The sequence below is a fragment of the Balaenoptera physalus genome (genome assembly GCF_965194825.1).
Source record: "Balaenoptera physalus genome assembly, chromosome: 2".
In the NCBI taxonomy this organism is placed as follows: domain Eukaryota; kingdom Metazoa; phylum Chordata; class Mammalia; order Artiodactyla; family Balaenopteridae; genus Balaenoptera; species Balaenoptera physalus.
The window spans coordinates 100,733,913-100,755,938 of record NC_138883.1 but is presented as its reverse complement, the minus strand read 5'-3'; the positions used below and the strand labels follow the sequence as shown (position 1 = coordinate 100,755,938).

Sequence of the window (22,026 nt, the reverse complement as noted above, 5' to 3'; positions counted from 1 at the left end):
GTAGTGTAATACCCGTCCAAGTTAACGAAGATAAAGCACTCATACATATTGAGAAAACATTGGTTAGAGGAATATCCAGAGCATGATGTGGCCTAGGAGGACTGGTTTCCAGGGTGAGAGTGGAATGGATAGAGAAACTTTTGTCTTAGTTCGTGATCATACTGTTAATTACTGAGACTGTGAGAAAAAGAACGTAAGTAGGTGAAGATGTTGCCATTGAAACAACTTCCCTTCCCCTTTCTCTACTACGGCGATCAGTAGGGTCTCAGTCCTGAGCCCTGATGGTCAGAAGTGAAGGGAACTCAAATGGTTGCACGTGTCCTCTGTGCCCAGAGGTGTGTTGTGATGGCCAACTCCATGGCTTTTCTGATACTGCTTCATTTCACTTTTTTCTATGTGTATTTGCCCTATAAATTAGTGAGGTGCTTTAGAAATTCCAGTACTTTGATAACTAAACTATATTCCCGATTCTGCCTTTTTCCCCAAACGGTCATGAAAATCCACTGACAGACCTCATGCCCCAGATTTTGGTTTGGAAAATCACACTGCATCTCCTGAGTTAATAAACATTTTGCATCTTAACAAAATGTAAAACCTCTTGCACTAGAATGTATGTGGTAAATGTCCAGTTTCCTAATAGAAGCTTGTTCTCTTGCTGATTCATAGTTTCCTTGCTAACACAGAATCTTTATTTTGTGTTAGCAAATCTATACTGATGTTTATTTATTCACTCTTTTTTAACAAGGCCCTGTAGATTCTTTCTGAGCGGCCGTCTTGCTTACTGACTTTGGTCCCTATATTCTTAGTCCCCTGCCTTCAAATATCTTTCTCGTAGGTGCATTCAGAAAATAGGAGCCTGGGCCTTTCTCCCCTTCCGAGACGGCCCACACTCTGTCTGTGGAGTGTGTTTCTCTCTAAATAAATCCACTTCTTACCCATCCAAAAAGAAAAAAAAAAAAAAAGAAAATAGGAGCTTGGTTCCCATAGGTGTCCTTATCCCAGGCTTGGCTGATGACAAAGACAGGTATGGCTTTGGGAACCAAGTTCTCACCTGGATGCTTGACTTTTCCATTTGCCCAGGGCAGCAGGAGGACACTTAGTGAAGGAACCTGTTTGGGTTGATTAGGGAGCCTTTGAAATTGGATGGGTTAAGCAGGGGAGAGCAAGTAGATGGAATAAATTGCCCTGACTTAGAAGGGAAGAATCTCTCTGGCTTTTGATAAAGTAACAACTACCTGGGTCTTTTCTAGGTGTTGTTCCTACTGGCTCTGATGAGCAAGTGGTCTTCCCAGTCTGTATGGCTAGCTGTCCTCCTGAATTCCTCAAATCCACAAGCCATCCCTCCCCTTTTTGATCTGCTCCTTACTTTTTTGGTGTTTGACTTTGATGTGACTTTGTCCACCTGTCTGGGACCTCCATTTGTATCTCCCCCTTCTGGCCTGAAGTTGGTTCTATGCCATCTTCATATGAGACTGCCTGCTCTGGTAGGGAACACTAGGGATTGCTCTGTTCCCATCTTCCCCATGCCCTTTCCTCCTTCCCTGGAACTTTCTAATGGTTCTAAGTAGCAGTCCTTTTTTTTTTTTTAAATTAAATTTATTTATTTATTTATTGGCTACGTTGGGTCTTTGTTGCTGTGTGTGGGCTTTCTCCAGTTGCGGTGAGCGGGGGCTACTCTTCATTGTGATGCGCAGGTTTCTCATTGAGGTGGCTTCTACTGTCGTGGAGCACGGGCTCTAGGCGCGCGGGCTTCAATAGTTGCAGCATGCGGGCTCAGTAGTTGCAGCACGCGGGCTCAGTAGTTGTGGCTTGTGGGCTCTAGAGCGCAGGCTTAGTGGTTGTGGTGCAAGGGCTTAGTTGCTCTGCGGCACGTGGGACCTTCCTAGATCAGGGCTCGAACTGGTGTCCCCTGCATTGGCAGGCGGATTCTTAACCACTGCACCACCAGGGAAGTCCCAGTAGCAGTCCTTTCATATGAAACATTCCTCGTGACATAGCCATTAGCTGGAACAAGGGGTTCTATGGAGAAAATACAATACTAGCAATTTCTTCTGAATTTATAGAAAAAAGTCAAGTTAGTGGAGAGAATTTTTTCTCCCATCAGTATTTTCTTTTAAATGTATGCTGCTTTGTGTTATCCTGTGCTGTACTTTAGTACAAAGTGGCTTCTGACATAGCACAAAATAATATATTCTCAGTTATTTTAAGTTTGCTATATCAACATTTCATTGTGGTCTTCAAAGCATATCTTGACTTCTGAGGGTTCCACCCAAGCATAGGTTGTTGAGTCCATTGAGACTGACATGGCTATGTTTTATATGCCCTTTGGAAAAAGATCACCAGTGTAGCTGGTTATAAACATCCTCCCAGTAGTTCCCTTTTTCAAGGACACTGGTTTTCTGTCCCAAGGGGGATGCTGCCCCTTGCTTCACTTCTTGCCAGTTTGGTCTAGATTTTTCCCTGGACTGTTCAGCCTTAGATCCAGAGCTCTTCTTTCCCTTTGGTTGACCCAATGATCATTGTCCTTTCCTACAGACTTATTCTGTGAAGCTCCAGGTAGCCCTTCTTGGAATTCTTACCAGGGTCACCCAATACATTCCAGATTTTCAATCCTAGATAAGAAGAGTCCTAAGGTTGTGGTAAGGGGACAAGATTTGAGAGATGGCATTTTTAGGAGATGCTGAATAAAAAAGTGTAGCATACCTTGTAGAGGTGTCAGTTTGAGGTGTTCAGGCAGACAGGAAGTGTTGGGTACAAAGTTGAAGGTAAACGAGATGATTCAGAGCCACTTGAGGTCGAGCTTTCCACATTGATTTTCCACATGTGTACAATGGAGCACTTGTTAGGACTTTGTTGGGTCCACAGGCCTTGGAGGTGGGGTCTTACCTTCACTTCTTTTACCAGAGTGGTTCTACTTTCACCTGTTTTATATGTTAAAGTGCCAGGTAAGATTTCATTTGAAGAATCTTGCTAAAGAAAGTTTGCAACCAGCTGGACCAGAGCAGTTTTCTGAGGGAGCGAAAGATTTGCTGCAGTGACATTATGTAGCTTTTCTGAGACGCTATGCAAGAGTATTCAGCTGGCTGTGAAAACACTGATCTGCTATGAAGAAGAAGTAACCCAAGCTTAGCGTAGCTCTAAGTCAGATAAGAAGCTCTCCAAACATAAAATCATATCTGCAGTGCTCTATAATAAAATGTTAGGATGCAGCATACTGTGTTCATTCTTTATTGCTCAATTGACTGTCCTAACTGGAGAAAAGCTAACATGTGCTGAACAGATGTGCCTGAGCCTTGCTGTCATTTACTGAGTGTGGCTCACATATGCTTCCTTAAATATTCTCACAAGAGTGGACATGTGAATCCACTCCAAATTTTTTTTTAAAAGGAAAGAGAATGACAAACGCCTAGTGCAAATTATAGCCTTCTCAATTAATGACACATTTATAAGAATTCCAAATAATATGTATGCACTAAATGCAGAAGCAAATAACTTAGCCAGGCAGTAAGGGAACAATTTGGAGGTCTCTAAATGTGGTATATAACTCATTTGACTCTAAGTTTTTATTCCAGTTAAAAAAAATAACAATAAAGGAAAAAGGACATTTGAATAAAAGTTTATAGACTCCTAAAGAACCTCAATGGGTCCCAGAGTTCCACAGACTTGAGGCCTCTCTAATAAGAACTGCAGTGCCTTATTCTTTTATGATGTGTTATATTCATCTCATTTAAGACATTGTCTTGTGCTTATTTTCTAAAAATAAATACGATCCAGTATTTTTCTCGGAACCTAACAGGTGAAGTAGGAAAACATAAACAAGGATATATCAGATTGAAAAATACAACTAACTAGCTTGAACTAGTACATACGTAATTCTGCATACAACAAACAGGGAATACAGATCCTTTTTACGCAACCAGGGGACATTCGTAAAACTTAACAAATCCCCCCAAATTTGATATTAGGCAGCATTTACTGATTCAAAGGTAATAAAATTAGAACAAACAACAACAATCGCAAAAAAGCCAACTGTGATCTGACAGGCTGATTTAGAAATAGGCTGGATGGCTGCAAGTACCTCAGTCCTCTTTTGCATAAGTAAACCCAAGGCACGCCCTAGTCTGTACACAGCTGTTGATAGAAATGCAAACAGTCCCTGCTAAGACTGCCTACTGCATAGGTGGAACGGGGCAAGAATCAATAGGAAGTATATCAGATTGGACCTGCACCACAGGTGAGTTTCTCTTCTTTCCTTTTGATTCAGCTATTAAAGAATATGATATTTAGGGAGCAGTTAAACATGTATTGTAAGTATATTAACTGGAGAGAGTGGACCTGATCGAGGACCAGGAAGACCTATAGCTGGCTGTTTAGAGCTTATTGACACCAAACGAGAGAGGCTAAGAATCCTAGTACTGTTGTTTTGTGGTGCTAAAACATCAGGAAACAGTTTGATTTTTCTGAGCCTATTTTACTGTTTTTAAAAGAACTAAGTTAACACATGGTAGAATATTTACAGACACTAGTTTTTTAAAATAAATTTATTTGTTTTTTATTTATTTTTGTCTGCGTTGGGTCTTCGTTGCTGCACACGGGCTTTCTCTAGTTGCAGCAAGCGGGGGCTACTCTTCGTTGCGGTGCGCGTGCTTCTCATTGCGGTGGCTTCTCTTGTTGAAGAGCACAGGCTCTAGGCATGCGGGCTTCAGTAGTTGTGGCTTGTGGGCTCTAGAGCACAGGCTCAGCAGTTGTGGTGCACAGGCTTAGTTGCTCCGCAGCATGTGGGATCTTCCCAGACCAGGGCTCGAACCCGTGTCCCCTGCATTGGCAGGTGGATTCCTAACCACTGCGCCACCAGGGAAGTCCTCAGACACTAGTTTTTTAAACTCATGATTAACTTGTGTCAGTATGCTGCCTTTTCATCAGTATATGGTAAACCCCAAACTGGCACAGTGGAGAAGCACTTGGGTTTCTGAAATGGCTCTGTTCCCAGACTTAGCTGGGGGAAAATTTTCCTTATTGGAAAAGCAGAAGTCCCTGAAGACAGAGTAGCAAATGAGCTTATGGAGGAGAGTCCAGTACCTTGAAATTGATATAGCAGCTCACTGTTACAAGGAAAGCACCAGTATTCATGAACTGGTGTTGTTGGTGTGAGGTCAGTTTTTGCACACACAAACTGGAGTTTGGGAAGAGTACATGGAGATGAGGGACAAGGAAGAGTAGAGAGGCTCAGGGTAATGGATAGAAGTGGGACTGTTAGAACCCAACATGGGGGTGCTGTAGGGTGGATAGGAGACTATGGGAAAGAAAACCAGCTGTGCATGGGGCTTCCCTGGTGGTGCAGTGGTTAAGAATCTGCCTGCCAATGCAAGGGACAAGGGTTCGAGCCCTGGTCAGGGAAGATCCCACGTGCCGTGGAGCAACTAAGCCTGTGCGCCACAACTACTGAGCCTGTGCTCTAGAGCCTTCGTGCCACAGCTACTGAAGCCCGCGTGCCTAGAGCCTGTGCTCCACAACAAGAGAAGCCACCACAATGAGAAGTCCGTGCACCGCAACGAAGAGTAGCCCCCACTCGCCGCAACTAGAGAAAGCCCGTGTGCAGCAACAAAGACCCGACACAGCCAAAAATAAAAACAAACAAATAAATTTATTAAAAAAAAAAAAAAAGAAAACTAGCTGTGAAGAGATGGAATCCTGTGTGCTTTCATAAGCCAGACTGCACCTGAGAAGCATATCCCTGGGGGTGGAGAACAGCTGTGCCCTGGTGTGGTCAGCGCGGGTGAGGCTGTGGTGTAGGCAAGACGAGGGAGAGGTGAAGCCCTGTCTGGTGCATCCTAGTGGCCTTTGTAAGTATCTGTGTGCCAAACTGATGCTTCATCTTAGCCTTCAGAGTAGGGTGTGTGGAATAGGAGCCCTCACCATTTACAGTTTCTGCAAGTATACAGTTACAGTATCTCATCACAGAAAAGTTGAGGTATGGTCTATGCCCTTTGTTTAAGAAGTCAGGGAAATGGTTACAGTACACTGTAGAAGTCACCCTTACAAAACAACAGTGAAAATAATATCCTGGTATGCAAATGATTGGGTCTGGAAAGGCAGGGTGGTGGTATATTCTGGACACAGTGTCTCTACGGGGTGAATAAATATAGAGCACTCATTCTAGTTTTTAAAAAAGGCAATGGTAAAGGAATCCCTCTCCTCCCCAGCTACTGCCAACTCAGGGATATTAATCTAATTGTTTTTATTATCTGGACAGTCATCCTCAACAGGTCTTGATTCTTTTAATTCACAACTGTTTTTCCATCCTAAAATTTTTCTTGGAATGAAAGAAGCATCATTGCTCCATCACAAAGTGAAGTGATTCTCTTCTTGATTTGGTGCATTTCCTCTGACAAATCAACATCTTTCCTGTGTTGCAGCACATGAAAAACTTTGAGGCAGGTGAGATGCAAGAGGGCAGCTAGGTTGTGTTGGTCGGAGACCTTACAACCCTCGCATATTCCGGGAGGACCAGGCTTGGCAAGAATCCCTGACTCCATTTCTAGGTCATAAATGGAAAGGTGTTCTGTGTTTTGCAACCTTGGAAATGCACTTTTTTTTTTTTTCCTTTTTTTGAATTTTACTTTATTTTTTTATACAGCAGGTTCTTATTAGTCATCCATTTTATACACATCAATGTATACATGTCAATCCCAATCTCCCAATTCATGGAAGTGCACTTTTCAATTTCAAGCCCTTTGAGTGCTACTTGATTTGTAATCCTTCCGGTCCTGGCTGCGGTAACAGCACAGTCACTCCTAATATTTCCACCTTTGAGTCTTGGGCCCAGGAGTTTGGCATCACTCTGACACAGCCAAAGGCTCTCCACTTCTACCTCTTCAGAACTTAACAGCAGAATTCCCTCTATGAATCAGTTGGTCTTGCAGCTACCTTCCAGGTGGCTTAGGTCGCTCCTCCTTTTCCATTTTCGGAAAACAGTTTTACTCCATTCTTTAGGAGATTTAGTAGGTTCAGTGTCCCTCTTAAGGAACAGTGGAAAAAGCACCAGTCTTGATGCCATAAGGTCAGTGTTCAAACCTTAATCTCTCTTAGTCATAAGAGCAGCTACGATATATTGATCTCCATCATGCATTTTTGCTACTCACTTTACACCGGTAGGTGGTGGTCCCCTGTTTGAATTGAGGAGACCCTGACTCCAACACCTATGTCTTACTGTTTTCTATGTGCTCACAAAAAGCAACCGCTGAGTGGGAGTAGACTTTACAGGTTTTGCACTTCTGTGGAATTCTTGGAGAATTCCAAGAATTCTCCAAGAATTTCCTGCTTCACGGTGTCATTAGGAAACACATTTAGCCATGGGTGGGACATTCCATTGCAGGGACGTGTGGTTGTGGCCGTTACGGGGCTACTTTCACCTTATTTGAGATATTACTCAGCAAACCAAACAGTCACTCCTATTGCCACTGTATTGTCTATATTTTACAAAGGACAGATTCTGTAGTACGCCTTTATTCCTATTACCCTGTGTCTATAAAATAAGGTGTACTTGTCACAAACTGTAAGTAAATAACACCCAGTATTTACTTTCCATAAATTTCTGTAAACAATTATATTCTGATCGTAAAAGAGGCGTGGGCAGCAAATAATGTCTTTTGAATAAATGAATCGATGATCTCCATATCTTAATAAAACAAAAAAGCCAGTATCTCATTTGAGTCGTTGACAGTGGTCTTCCAGAAGAACATTTTCTACTTTCAAGAATCATTCCAGTGCCCCCTTCTTTCTTAATGTGTAGTTGCTTGTATTATTTGACTACTGGCTTACGTTAGTCACCTACTGAGGTGATGGTAACATTTCAGAAATAGTAGGTCAACTCCTGGATTGAGACTGCTTATTTTTTCTTTATTCTCGTCTTTCTCTTTAATACTCATAAGGAATTGCAAATGGCTGAAGGATGCTTTGCAAATGATATATTTGGATGTGCTGGCAGTATTTGGGAATGTATATTTAATTCAACAGTGTTTGTAGATGATTTTATTTTTTCTCTGAATAACTTGCTATGTTGGAATATCATCAAATACCATAATTTAGTCTTTTCACTTTGTGTAATTGGGGAAAATGGAATATTCCTGTGTAACAGGCACATTTATAAATATTAAGCCAAATTATATGTAAATTTAGATTGTCAATTTTTAGCTATGTACCTCTCTTCTCAGTGTTAAGGGTGGATCTATTATATTACTATGAAACAGATTCCAATTTCTGTCTATTCTTCAAAGCCATTACATTTCTACTTACTTCTCTCTACCTAAGATCTTTGCACAAACAAGATAAGCTCTGTTTATAATTTCATCTATTCTACTGTCAACCTATTCAGGAGGGCAGAAACCTATCACACTAGATCAGAAATTGAGAAGAGGAAGGTCTCGTGCACAGAGGGCAGAGGCTATCTCCTTTTGTGGAAATGGGGAGCCTCACTCTTGGGCAGTACACATCTTGCTTTTGCAGTGAAAGTAAATGTATTTCACTTCAGGGTATAGCAATTGCAGTGATCTAAGACAGTTGTAGCCAGGGCTCATCTGGTAAACACAAGTTGCCCCTACTCATATCTTGGTACATTATAAAATGCTGCTTTTTTTTTTTTTTTGGTTTTTCCTCGCGGCTTGTGAGATCTTAGTTCCCCGACCAGGGATTGAACCCAGGCCCCCTGCAATGGAAGCACGAGGAGACTTAATCACTGGGCCACCAGGGAATTCCCCATTATAAAATGCTTTTATGATGAACAATCTAGCTCTGAAATTGCCAAAAATCACCCAGTTAAAACTCATTGTTAGATTGGAATGCCAAGGTAGCTTTTGTGATAGAGACCTCATAAATGATTGCACCTAAATTGACTTTCTTTCTCTATTTTTTCTAAAGGTTCAGGTACTGGTTACATTAAGAATAGGTTATAAAATTACATGCCTTGCCTAATAAGAACTTGATGAGGCTATACGTTAGTAATAGTATTGCTAAAAAGAAGTTTCAGTTATTGAACACTTAACACAAACCAAGCAATGCGCTAAAACTTTCTGTGGATTATGTCACTTCATCCTTAAAGTAACCCAGTGAGGTCAGTAATGTTATCTCCACTTTGTAGTTGAAAGAGAGGAGACTTAGTTTGAAGAACTTGGACCAAGTCACACCAAGAAGAGTCCAGAATTTGAACCCAAGCCTACTGGCCACCACAGTAAGAAAAAACAACGTTCTCTTTATGTCTTACCCAGACGTTAAGTTCCGCTTAAGGATGATAAAATAGAACCATGTCTACTACCATTCGTGACACATAGTAGTTGTTCAGGTAATATTATGCCTCCCTGCTTTTTTACTCTCTGTATTAAATGTGGTTGATAGAGGGAAAATTGGGCTTTTAAAAACTGGCTTATCTGGAGTAGATTTTGAATGATTCTGCCTAGTGATTGGGGATCGTAAGGCTGGAATCTATGACTGAATTTAATAGGAAGTTTCATGGAGAATTTGGGCTATAGTGTGTGTGTGTGTGTGTGTGTGTGTGTGTGTGAGAGAGAGAGAGAGAGAGAGAGAGAGCTTTCCCCTTTGCACTTAACTAAAATCAATTTCTTCTATCATTTCCTGAAAAGCAATTAAAATATATTTTATTTTTTAAATAAGGAAGAAGATCATTGACTTTCTCTCACCAGGCAATTATCACCACATGGTACATGTTGAGGAAGTAGGTGTTCCTTGCTTTCTGTTGTTAATCTGTTGAGAGTGAGGGTGTAGATCACTTTGAAAAAATATTTGTGTAAGGAGGAGAGATAGATGTGAGATGAATAAGAAAATCTTTTGCCTGTTTCAAATTGAGGGCATTCTTGACTTTTTAGAAGACATTTCCTCAAGGAAATGCTACTTCCTCCAGGAGGTACAGTGTTTAAAGAAGTGACCTTAGGTTCAAGTGCTCTCCATAGATTCTTTTTTTTGATAAAATTTATTTTATTTTATTTTATTTTTTACATTTTTATTGGAATACAGTTGATTTACAATGTTGTATTAGTTTCAGGTGTATAGCAAAGTGAATCAGTTATACATATACATATATCTACTCTTTTTTTTTTTTTTTAAGATTCTTTTCCCATATAGGCCATTACATCTCCGTAGAGTCTTTTTTTTTTAATCTTATTTTTCGATTAGGGATTCAGTTCTTTCTTCATTTCTAAGAAAGAATATTGCCTTCGTATTGACCCTTCGGAGCTAGACTGCTTGACGATGCTAAATGCAGTTAATACTTATTACAGGACTTACTGTGTGCCAGGCACTGTTCTAAACTAAACTTTATATGTATACTCAATCCTCACAACAGCCCTCTGAGATAGGTTTACTGTTGTGCTCCATCGAATCTAAAATGTGTTGATGCTGCATTCTTGATTTTGCTTAGAAGTTGCTTATGAAAGGTTTCACACAACTGTATTTCCAGTGCCACCTTATTTAATAACAATTGCAAGATGTCATGGGTTCTTAGACTGTGAAATATAAGATGCACCCCACTTTTAAAGAAGTTAAGAAAGCAGATACATGATAGTATTAATAAAATAGGTTATCATTCCCATTGTTAAGATGGGGATCCTGAGGCAAAAGACATTAAATTTTCTAAAGTGACATGACTGGATTCATAGCCAGGTGATTCAACTCTAGAGTCCTTGCTCTTAACTTCCACTTTTTTTATGTCTCGCAACAATTCATTGGAATTGAGCCCATGTTAATATGTGGAGAGACTGCCCAAGACCCACTTCCTCATCCTTTCATTGTGGCATTCATGATAGACTGGCACCGAGATTCTTCCGAGGGAGGAAGTGTGTGTGATGTATGTATCACCTGCCTTTAGGGCTGTGATGAGGGCTGTTACACTAATGCACGTAAAGTGCCTGACATGTGGGCATCTTACTTATTTTTAGCAAGAGCAGTGCAATTGGGAGGCCTTGATGAACTAGCTTCCCAAGCATCAATAGGCTGGAGTGCTTGCTGGAAATTGTGTGCACAAAATGTTGTTTGGGTGCCCCAAATTCTGCATTGTGTATTTTTACTGTTTCCCTGTCTGCTCTAAAATGCCAACATAAAAATAATTTGTTATTTCCATAATTGGGGAGTGGAGTATTTTTTTTTTTTCTGAAGAACAGGTTCCAGAAACACCACTCAGGACTTGAGTAACAAAAATAAAAAGCAAAAATAATTTTTATTTTTTTTTAATTAAAAAATTTCAAAAAAATGTTTATACTCTTTAAAAAAATTTTTTTTCTTTCTTTTAAAAATAAATTTATTTATTTTTTATTTTTATTTTTGGCTGCGTTGGGTCTTCGTTGCTGTGCGCGGGCTTTCTCTGGTTGCGGCGAGCGGGGGCTACTCTTTGTTGCGGTGCACAGGCTTCTCATTGCGGTGGCTTCTCTTGTTGCGGACCATGGGCTCTAGGCACGTGGACTTCAGTAGTTGTGGCACATGAGCTCTAGAACGCAGGCTCAGTAGTTGTGGCGCACGAGCTTAGTTGCTCCGCAGCATGTGGGATCTTCCAGGGCCAGGGCTCGAACCCGTGTCCCCTGCATTGGCAGGCGGATTCTTAACCACTGCGCCACCAGGGAAGCCCTGATTTTCTTTTTTTTAATGTGGATCATTTTAAAAGTCTTTATTGAATTTTTTACAATATTGCTTCTGTTTTATGTTTTGGTTTTTTGGCCCTGAGGCATGTGGGATCTAAGTTCCCTGACCAGGGATCAAACCCTCACGCCCTGCGTTGGAAGACGAAGTCTCAACCACTGGACTGCCAGGGAAGTCCCAAAAATAATTTTTAATAATATGAAGATGGTTCTACGTGAAGACCTACCAGAAACTGAAACTTAACATTTAGTTGTCTTTACCTCGTGGTGGTAAGCGGTGGCGAGACAACCACATATAGGACTGCAGGATGGGTTTGGGATTATAGTCTGCTATGGGCTAGAATTATTTTCTCCTGAAAGATGGAATGATTCTATTAACTGTAGGCTTTGACTAACTGACTGTAAGCTCAGATAAGGAACTTGTCACCACCAATACCCTGAAAAATCTCTGTCAACAATTTGAAGATCTGCCTGTTCCCTGAATACTTTTATTTCCTAGCAGCTTCCTTACTCTTTAGAATTCTGGTCTCTGTTAACCCAGACCAGCCTGGTCATTGTGACCAACTTAGGGCAAACTCTAAATAGCATCCCAATTTGCTAAAGGTTGCCCCCCAGCTGAAATCTCTATTTTATTGTTGGATCACAGATCAGTGTTTTGCTGCCAGGTCCTTGAGATAAGGCAGGAGGTGAGTTCTCAACCAAGGAAGACTGTGTCACTCATCATACCTTTCCCTGTTGTTTATCGTATTCTCCTCTGCCAGTATCCCTTCTCCCAACCTGTTTACTGTACTCCAACACGTACAAGCTGTTCAAGTGTAGAAAGAGACTATACTGTGGTGGAGATAAATATTTGAGCACAGATTGTCTACAGTTGGGATACTTCTAAGTAAAATTTTAAGTTTGTTGATTTGGTGTAAGTTTAAAGCACCAAACCATTGCTTTTGGTGCTTCTGAGTATCATTTTACATTTTTAGTCTTGAACTGTTTGAACATCTGATCAGTCAACTTGGACTGTTTTGAGCCAGTTTTTACCTTGAACTAGTTACAAGCAGTCTGATAAAATTAGAGCAACTATGACCCAGTTGGAGATAGATTTAATTGGTCAGCACTAGCTTGATTCAGTAAAATATGCTCTGAACCAATCACACCTTAGGTGAGCCACTCAGAACCTGCTTGTCCAGGTCAGAGCTTATTTGAGCTAGCTAAAACCAGTGTGAAGCAATTTGAGCTCTTAAAACCAGACCTAAATGATTTTCGTTAGATACATGTGGTTTTAGCCAAAGTGGCTTTAGATCAATCAGAAATGGTTTTGTAGGTAGAATGTCTTTGAACTTAACTCTTTCACTCTGAACCAGAATGAATCATTGAGATCCTTTTGAACAAGTATGAATTTTTTAGTATGGATCAGAGTGTTTTATACAACTTAAACCTGTTCTTAAGCTGGTCATAACTCTTTTGAAATTGACATATCTACTTAAAATTAATTGAAAATGGTTTGAACCAGCCAAGAAAGAAGGTGATGTTTGCTGACTCGGTAAACTACTCTGAGCCAGTCAGCAATCTTTTGTGCCAGAAATACATGTTTTGAGCTGCCCAGAGGCAATTTTAGAAATTGTTCTAGGTCTTCAGAGCCTGTCTGATCTGTTCAGAATGGGGAGAAGAGAGTGAGCCAACATTTACTGAGTACCCAGCATATGCCAAGCATTGTGCTGGGCACTCCACAAAGAGTATCTCATTCAATCCTTAGAACAATGGTGTGAAGTAGTGTACATTGTCTTCTTTTTCATGGAATGGAAACCTGAAAATCCAAGACTGAAAAACATCTGAGTAGCCAGTATGTGGGAGATACGGAATCCAATCCAGCTCTGCTTGACTTCAGAAGTCACATGTTTCCTGTTAGGCTACCTTGTATGATATCATACCTGGTCACTTTTAAATCCAACATCCATTTGTAAAAACTTGAGTAATGGCCACAAAGCTTGAGGTAGAATGGACATTGGACTTGAAGTTAGGAGACACATGTTCTAGACTGTGCAAATGAGTTAAACTCTCTGGGTTCTGTTTCATTCTTTAGCAAACTGAACCCAGAAAATGGAAGGTCTGAACATTTATTTTCAGGCCTGCAAGGCAGATAATTGTCTAAAGGTGCAGTCTGAAGAGTATAAAATATGATTAATTTCAATGGTGGTATCTATACCTTCAGTTGTGGTATTTTGTTTGTTAACACTTCCTTTATGACGGTTTGGTTTGGGAACAAACTGTTATATATTGCTGTCATCACGAATAGAAGACAAAACCCATGAAGATCATTTGTAGACTTACCTGTGTAATTCTTCTCCCATGATAACTAAACATATTAAATTTTGGTGCAGCAGAGATAGGTTCATCTGTCTTTGAATTCCATTCAAGTAGGTTTAGAGAATTCTAGAAGAGTATGCCATTGGTGACATTTTCTCCTGTACCTGAAATGATACAGAAACTAGTTATAAAAATGACCAACTTCTTTCAAAATAAAAGTAAAGAGGAAATAAGGTAGCCACAGTGACTTCTTGCATCATTCTCCTTGCAGAATTTGGAGTTGCTTTCTGCTTCCTCATTTATTTGGAGGGGAGCCCCCCCAAAAATGATTCAATGTTATCTGGACCTACTTTTCAATTCTTAGCTCTTATTTATGAATAACTTGGAGCCGAGTGAGATGCTGTGATAAAACATACTAGAATCTTTATTTGTACCCAAGTGGTCATCTTCTGGAGAGGCTTTCTGTTACACACCATTAATACTGGCAACCTGCACCTGTGAGTACAGAAGCTATAACATAGGAAAGCCATCATCTGTACAGTGTCACTCCTTATAGTGTGCAAATAGAATGCCAAATGTTTGTAGAGGCTTTGCCCTTGTCGACTGACCAGCCGTATCTGAATGTGAGGCCACAGCTCTGCACTAAGGGACTCTGTGGAAGTCACTGCAGCAGCTCTTGGGGATCAGAATTCAGGATTTTTGAGCATAATGTGAGTCACCAAATTGAGGCTAGGGTGGGGGAGGCAACCTTGAAAATCAATAAATGTCCTTGCCTGAGCTTTTATGAATTTTATGGATCTGTAGAAATAATCCTATAGGAAGCGTTGAGAATTGTGGTAAAGTTTCTGGGCAGGAGATGGCTGGGTGAAAAGGGGACAATGAGAGGAAAATCAGCAGCGTCTAATGTAGGGCATATGATGTGTATGTGGATGGGTGAATATGTATGTTGAATGGGCAGGTAGAGTTGTCAGTGGTAACGGAATAGCTGATTGTTTTTCTGATTTTCAGGAGGGTTTATCGGTATTAGAAATGGGAGGATAAAAAGAAGTAAGCCTTCCCTGGAGACAGACTCTATTTCTAGTCAGACTGATATTTTGAATAGTTTGAATCTATTTAGAGGATAAAAACAAATCTTGAAAAGTGCTGATTGCAAAGGATAAAAAGTAACCATGGTTAGGTCTTGCTGTAAAACCAAGAATATTTCTTCTCAAAGGTAGACTTCTGACCAATATTGAAAAGCTGAATTGGTAGCATTTCCTGTAGAATACCAAGGCAAATGTAGATAAATGAGCCCTTCATGGTGGAACTCAGTTCTCAAGTGACCAGTGATATTCTAGAAAGATCTGATTTAATATGTAGTAACAATAATAATTTGTAAGGAAGCTGCAAACCAAGTTTTACTTGTGAACTTAACATTATCTTCGAAGGAATGATAATCACATGTGAAAATGCATAGGATAAATGAAATTGCCTCAATGTCCAAGTAAAAAGAGAAAAGCCAAGGATGCAGCACTAGGAGACTTTGAAAAAGGAGGGGCAGTTGGAACCACTTGCACTCTAAGAATTATTGTTATTCCTGTAACATTCTCCTTCCTCCTTTCTTTCTTTGTTTTGTCAACTCTTGTTCTACACGATCTGCGTATAAGCCTTAGTGACCATTATCTTTTTTGTTTTTTAAATTAATTAATTAATTAATTTATGACTGTGTTGGGTCTTCGTTTCTGTGCTAGGGCTTTCTCTAGCTGCGGCAAGCGGGGGCCACTCTTCATCGCGGTGCGCGGGCCTCTCACTATCGCGGCCTCTCTTGTTGCGGAGCACAGGCTCCAGACGCGCAGGCTCAGTAAGTGTGGCTCACGGGCCTAGTTGCTCCGCAGCATGTGGGATCTTCCCAGACCAGGGCTCGAACCCGTGTCCCCTGCATTGGCAGGCAGATTCTCAACCACTGTGCCACCAGGGAAGCCCACCATTATCTTTTTGATTTTCATTCTCACTTGGAATTTTTGTCTTAACAGTACTATAATATGCACAATAAATTTAACCTAAACTGTTAGTTATTTACAAGTTCAGTAGCATCTCATCTAGCAAATGATTAAGTCCTTGGAATAGTGAATAATGTCTAATCCTCTCTTCACAGAACCCTTAGGCACATAGGTGTTACGTGGAAGTACTTGATGAACTGGATATTAAAGGAAGTCATTTTATTCATGGAAGATTCTAATATTTTCTAATCGGTTTTTGGTAAATATACATTTGTTTGTATTTTTCAGGTGAACCACTGAGTTCTTCATTATGTCTGATGGAGACTATGATTACCTCATCAAGTTTTTAGCTCTGGGAGACTCTGGAGTAGGGAAGACCAGTGTACTTTACCAGTACACAGATGGTAAATTTAACTCCAAATTTATCACGACAGTCGGCATTGATTTCAGGGAAAAGAGAGTGGTAAGTTCTCTATCCTTCTATATAAAAACATAATCTGAGTCAACATTTGCCTGTCTGTTTTGTTTACTTTGTAGGAATTAGGAGGACAAAGGTTGGAATCTAAAATTAAAGGGTCCTCAGACCCCTGTTTTGTGGGCTATTTCTTCCATTTTTGATATCATTTTTAATGGATTTTCTCTTAATTAAGGCCTCAGCTATCGCATATGGAACACTAAGTGGGAGAACTCATTGATCCCACCAGGAGTGTGAGGTTGGAGTAAGGATGGGAATGGCGGTAGGACATGTGAATCTGGGAGGTAACCAAGGGAACAGCAAGGTTCTGCAGAATAAGGGAAGAGGATATTTAAAAAAAAATTTATTTAATTTATTTTTCAAAGGACAGCAAGACAAGTTATTGTGGGGTAGGGAGGAAGGCAGGAGGTTAGTATGTCCAGGAACTACGTTTCTTACTGAAAAAGCAGCTGTTCCCATGAAGCAGGTCAACAAGTAGTCAGGAGATTAATGACAAAAACTCTGCAGTGGAGAGTATTCTACCTGGGAAAAATGAATGGTCTCTGGCTTCTAGGACAGAGATATTCATTCCCTCTGATCCACCCTAAGCCTTCCACTACCAGAGAGTCTGTTTTTTTTTCATTTTTAAAAATTATTTTTAAATTGAGGTATAGTTGCTGTACAATATTGTATAAGTTTCAGGTGTACAATATAGTGATTCACAATTTTTAAAGGTTATATTCCATTTATAGTTATTATAAAATATTGGCTATATTCCCTGTGTTGTACAATATATCCTTATAGCTTATTTATTTTATATATAGTAGTTTGTACCTAATTCCCTACCCCTATCTTGCCCCTCCCCTATATGCTTGTGATTATATTTATTAACTAATCCCCATTTTATAACTTTGTTTTTAAAAAATAACTTTATTGAGATATAATTTATATAAAATTCACTCGTTTAACATGTACAATTCAGTGGTTTTTCAGTATATTCACAGTTGTGCAACTGTCACCACTACCAAATTTTAGAACATTTCATCACCCCAAAAGAAACCTCATATCCTTTAGCATTTTTCCATTTTCCCTCCCCCAGCCACTAATCTACTCTCTGGATTTGCTCATTTGGATTTATCATGTAAATGGAATCATACAGTATGTGGCCTTTTGCATCTGGCTTCTTTTACTTAGTGTAATGTTTTCTGCATAATGTTGTATCATATATCAGAACTTCATTCCTTTTTATGATCAAATAATATTCCGTTGTATTGGTATACCACATTTTGTTTATCCATTCATCCATTGGTGGACATTTCAGTTGTTTCACTTTTTAGCTGTTTTGAACCATACTTCTATTAATATTCATATACATTTTTTGGGTGAACTTATGTTTTCAATATACTTATATAGGCTTGGAGTGGATTTGACTGGCTATATGATAACTCTCTGTTTAACTTTGAGGGACTTTCACATTTTTCGGAAGATGCTGCCCCATTTTACATCCTCACCAACCATGTATGAGGGTTCCAATTTCTCCATATCTTCACCAACTCTTCTTGTTGTCTATTTGATTGTAGCCATTCTAGTGGGTGTGAAGTGGTACCTCATTGCAAGTTTGACTTAAATTTCCCTAATGATGAATATTGTGGAACAATCACCTTTTCATATGCTTATCGGCCATTTGTTTATCATCTTTGGAGAAATGTCTGTTCAGATCCTTTGCCTATTTTGAAATTGGTTGTTTTTTTGTTGTTAAGTTTTAAGCGTTTTTTTTGTGTGTGTATTCTGGATAAATGTTCTTATCAGATATATGATATGCAAATAGTTTTAGCTTTTACATTTAGATCTGTGATCCATTGTGAGTTAATTTTTGGGTATAGGGTGAATAGGGGTCCAACTTCATTCTTCTGCATGTGTATATCTAATTGTCCCAGCACCATTTGTTGAAAAGACTATTCTTTCCCCTGTTGAATGTTCTTGACACTCTTGTTGAAAATCAGTTGACCATAAATGTAAGGGTTTATTTTTGGACTGTCAATTCTATTCCATTTATCTGTATGTCTATCCTTATGCCACTATCTTGATTACTGTAGCTTTGTTGTAAGTTTTTTTTTTTTTTTTAAAGTAAGCGGTACCTTATTTTATTTTATTTATTTATTTATTTATTTATTTATGGCTGTGTTGGGTCTTCGTTTCTGTGTGAGGGCTTTCTCTAGTTGCGGCAACTGGGGGCCACTCTTCATCACGGTGCGCGGGCCTCTCACTATCGCGGCCTCTCTTGTTGCGGAGCACAGGCTCCAGACGCGCAGGCTCAGTAGTTGTGGCTCACGGGCCTAGTTGCTCCGCGGCATGTGGGATTCTCCCAGACCAGGGCTCGAACCCGTGTCCCCTGCATTAGCAGGCAGATTCTCAACCACTGTGCCACCAGGGAAGCCCCTGTTGTAAGTTCTGAAGTTGGGAAGCATGAGTCCTCCCACTTTGTCTTTTTTCATGATTGTTTTGGGTTCCTTGTAATTTCATATGAATCTTAGGGACAGCTTGTTAATTTCTACAAAGAAGCCAGCTGAGATTCTGATAGGGTTTGCATTGACTCTGTAGAATAATTTGGTGAGTATTGGTATCTTAACACTATTAAGTCTTCTGATTTGTGAATGTGGAATGTTTTCCTATTTAGATCTTCTTTAATTTCTTTCAACAATATTTTATAGCTTTCAGAATATGTTTTATACTTTTTTATTAAATTTATTCTTAAGTATCTTAATCTTTTTATGTTATTATAAATTAAATTGTTTTCTTAATTTTATTTTTGAATTGTTCCTTGCCTGTGTATAGAAATACAATTTATTTTGTAAGTTGAGCTTGTATACTGGAACCTTACTGAACTTGTTTATTAGTTCTAATATAACCTGTACATGTGTGTGTAGGGGGTGTATGTATCTGTGTGTGTATTTATTCCTTAGGATTTCCTATATACAAGATAGGAAATAGATGTTCGGAATTCCCATCTTCTGTTATACTTCTTCCTTTCCAACTTGAGTATGTTTTGTTTCTTTTTCTTGCCTAATTGCCCTGATGAGAACCTCCAGTAAAATGTTGAATAAAAGTGTTGAGAGAGAACATCTTTGTCTTGTCTTTTAGGGAGAAAGCATTCAGTCACCATTAAGTGTAATATAAGCTGTGCATTTTTCATAGATGCTGTTCTTCAGGTCAAGGATGTTCCCTTCTATTCCTAATTTGTTGAGCATTTTTATCATGAAAGGTGTTGGACTTTTTCAGATGCTTTTTCTGCATCATTGAAATGGTCGCGTGGTTTTAGTCCTTTATTCTACAACTGTTCTATTCCATTACAAATCAATATTGATTGATTTTTGTATGTTAAACCAATCTTGTTGTTATCGTGATAAATTCTACTCAGTCATGGTATATAATCCTTTATATATTTTTCTGGATTCTTCTTGCTAGTATTTTGGTGTCTGTATTCAGAGTGGACATTGGTCTGTAGTTTTTTTTCCCCTCGTATCTTTGATTTTGGTGTCAGGATAATATAGGCCTCCTAAAATGAGGTGGGAAGTAAGTATTTCCTTCTTTTCTATATTTTGGAAGAGTTTGGGAAGGATTGGTGTTAATTTTTCTGTAAACATTTGATCAGATTCATCAGTGAAGACATTTGGGCCTGGCCTCTTCTTTGTGGGAAGTTATTTTTATTATGAATTCAGTCTTCTTATTGGTTATATGTTTCTTTAGATTTTCCATTTTTTCTTGAGTTAGTTTCAATTGTTTGGGTCTAGGAATTTCTCCATTTCTTCTAAGCTATCTAATTTTTTGGCATACAATTGTTCATACTATTCCTTTATAATCTTTTTACATATGTAAGGTTGGTAGTATTGTCCTTTCTTTCATTTCTGATTTTAAGAATTTGAGTCTTCTATTTTTATCCTTGATTAGTCTAACTAAAGGTTTATCAATTTTCTTGATTTTTTTTCAAAGAAAAGTTCATTTATTTCTACTCTAATCTTTATTATTTCTTTCCTTCTGCTTGCTTTGGATTTAGTTTACTCTTATTTTTCTAGTTTTTTGAGTTTGAAGTTTAAGTTATTGATTTGAGATCTTTCTCATTTTTTAATATAGGTGTTTACTGCTAAAAATTTCCCTCTGAGCACTGCCTTAAGTTCACTTGATATTTTTTGTATGTTGTGCTTTTCATTCATCTAAAAGTATTTTCTAGTTTCCCTTGTGTTTCTTCTTTGACCCATTGGTTATTTAAGACTGTATTGTTTAATTTCCACATATTCATGAATTTTCCAAATTTCTTTCTGTTAATGATTTCTAATTTTACCACATTGTGGTTAGAGAACATACTTTGTATGACTTCAGTTTTTTAAATTTATTGAGGCTTGTTTGATGACCTAACATATGGTCTGTCCTTGAGAATGTTTCATGTGTACCTGAGAAGAATGTGTATTTTGCAGTTGTTGGGTGAAATCTTCTGTAGATGTCTATTGTGTCTAGTTGGCTTACAGTGTTCTGCAGGTCTTCTGTTTCCTTGTTCATCTGCCTGCTTGTTTTATCCATTATTGAAAGAGTATTGAAGTCTCTAAATATTATTGTCAAATTGTTTATTTCTCTTTTTATCCTTATGTATTCTTAATAAATCAGCCCTTTTATCATTATAAAATATCCTTCTTTGTCTCTAGTAGCTCTTTTTGTCTTCAAGTCTATTTTGTCTCATATTAGTGTAGCCACTCCAGCTCTCTCTTTGTTATTGTTTGCATGGTATATATTTTTTTCATCCTTTTCCTTACACCTTTTTGAATCTAAAGTGTGTCTTTTGTAGATAGCATATAGTTGGATCATGTTTTTAAATCCATTCTACCAACCCCTGCCTTTCACTTGGAGTCTTTAATACATTTACATTCAATATGATTACTAATAAAGTAGGATTTATATCTGCCATTTTGCTACTTGTTTTCTGTGTATCTTATCTCTTTTCTGTTGTTTTGTTATTTCTTTGCAACTGTGTTACATAGATATTTTCCAGTATACTATTTAAATTCTCTTCTCATTTTTTACTATATATTTTTTGAATTATTTTCTTAATAGTTCCCCTAGGGATTACAGTTGTCATCTTAATTTTTAACAATCTAGTTTGGATTAATACCAACTTAATTTCAATGCCATACTCTGCTCTTATGTGGCTCCATTTCCTACCCCTTACTTTGCACTGTTATTGTCATACAAATTGCATCTTTATACACTGTGTGCCCATCAACACAGGTTTATGATTATTAATTTATGCAATTGTATTTTAATCAGATGGAAGAAAAGAGTTGCAAAAAACCATTTATACTGTCTTTTATATTGACCCACGTAGTTATCTTTACTGGTGCTCTTTATTTCTTTGTATGGATTCGAATTACTGGCTAGGGTCCTTTCATCTCAGCCTGAAGCTCTGTCTTTATTATTTCTTGCAGGGCAGTTCTGCTAGCAATGAATTTTCTGTTTTTGTTTTTCTGAGGATGTCTTAATTTCTCTTTTAATTTTAAAGCATAGCTTTGCTGGATATAGGATTCTTGGTTGACAGTCTTTTTTCTTTCAACACTTTTTGTCATCCTACTGCCTTTTGGCCTTCATTTTTTTTTTTTATTTATTATTT

General features: G+C 38.6%; 1 protein-coding gene and 1 long non-coding RNA gene across 5 annotated transcripts in view; one reads left to right on the top strand and one right to left on the bottom strand.

The window, feature by feature from the left end:
* Positions 1–22,005, bottom strand: part of LOC309654371 — a 350,754-nt gene extending 328,749 nt beyond the window's left edge. The window contains exon 1 of the long non-coding RNA XR_014260197.1: positions 18,509–22,005. This is a non-coding gene — a long non-coding RNA (uncharacterized lncRNA). The remainder of the gene's footprint in view (positions 1–18,508) is intronic.
* RAB27A (RAB27A, member RAS oncogene family) overlaps positions 1–22,026 on the top strand; it is a 71,078-nt gene that overhangs the window by 29,492 nt on the left and 19,560 nt on the right. For all 4 annotated transcript variants that reach the window (XM_082448203.1, XM_082448202.1, XM_082448205.1 and 1 more), the window contains one exon: positions 16,205–16,379. In XM_082448203.1, the coding sequence (XP_082304329.1) occupies positions 16,227–16,379 (153 nt within the window). In that variant the 5' untranslated portion in view covers positions 16,205–16,226. The remainder of the gene's footprint in view (positions 1–16,204; positions 16,380–22,026) is intronic.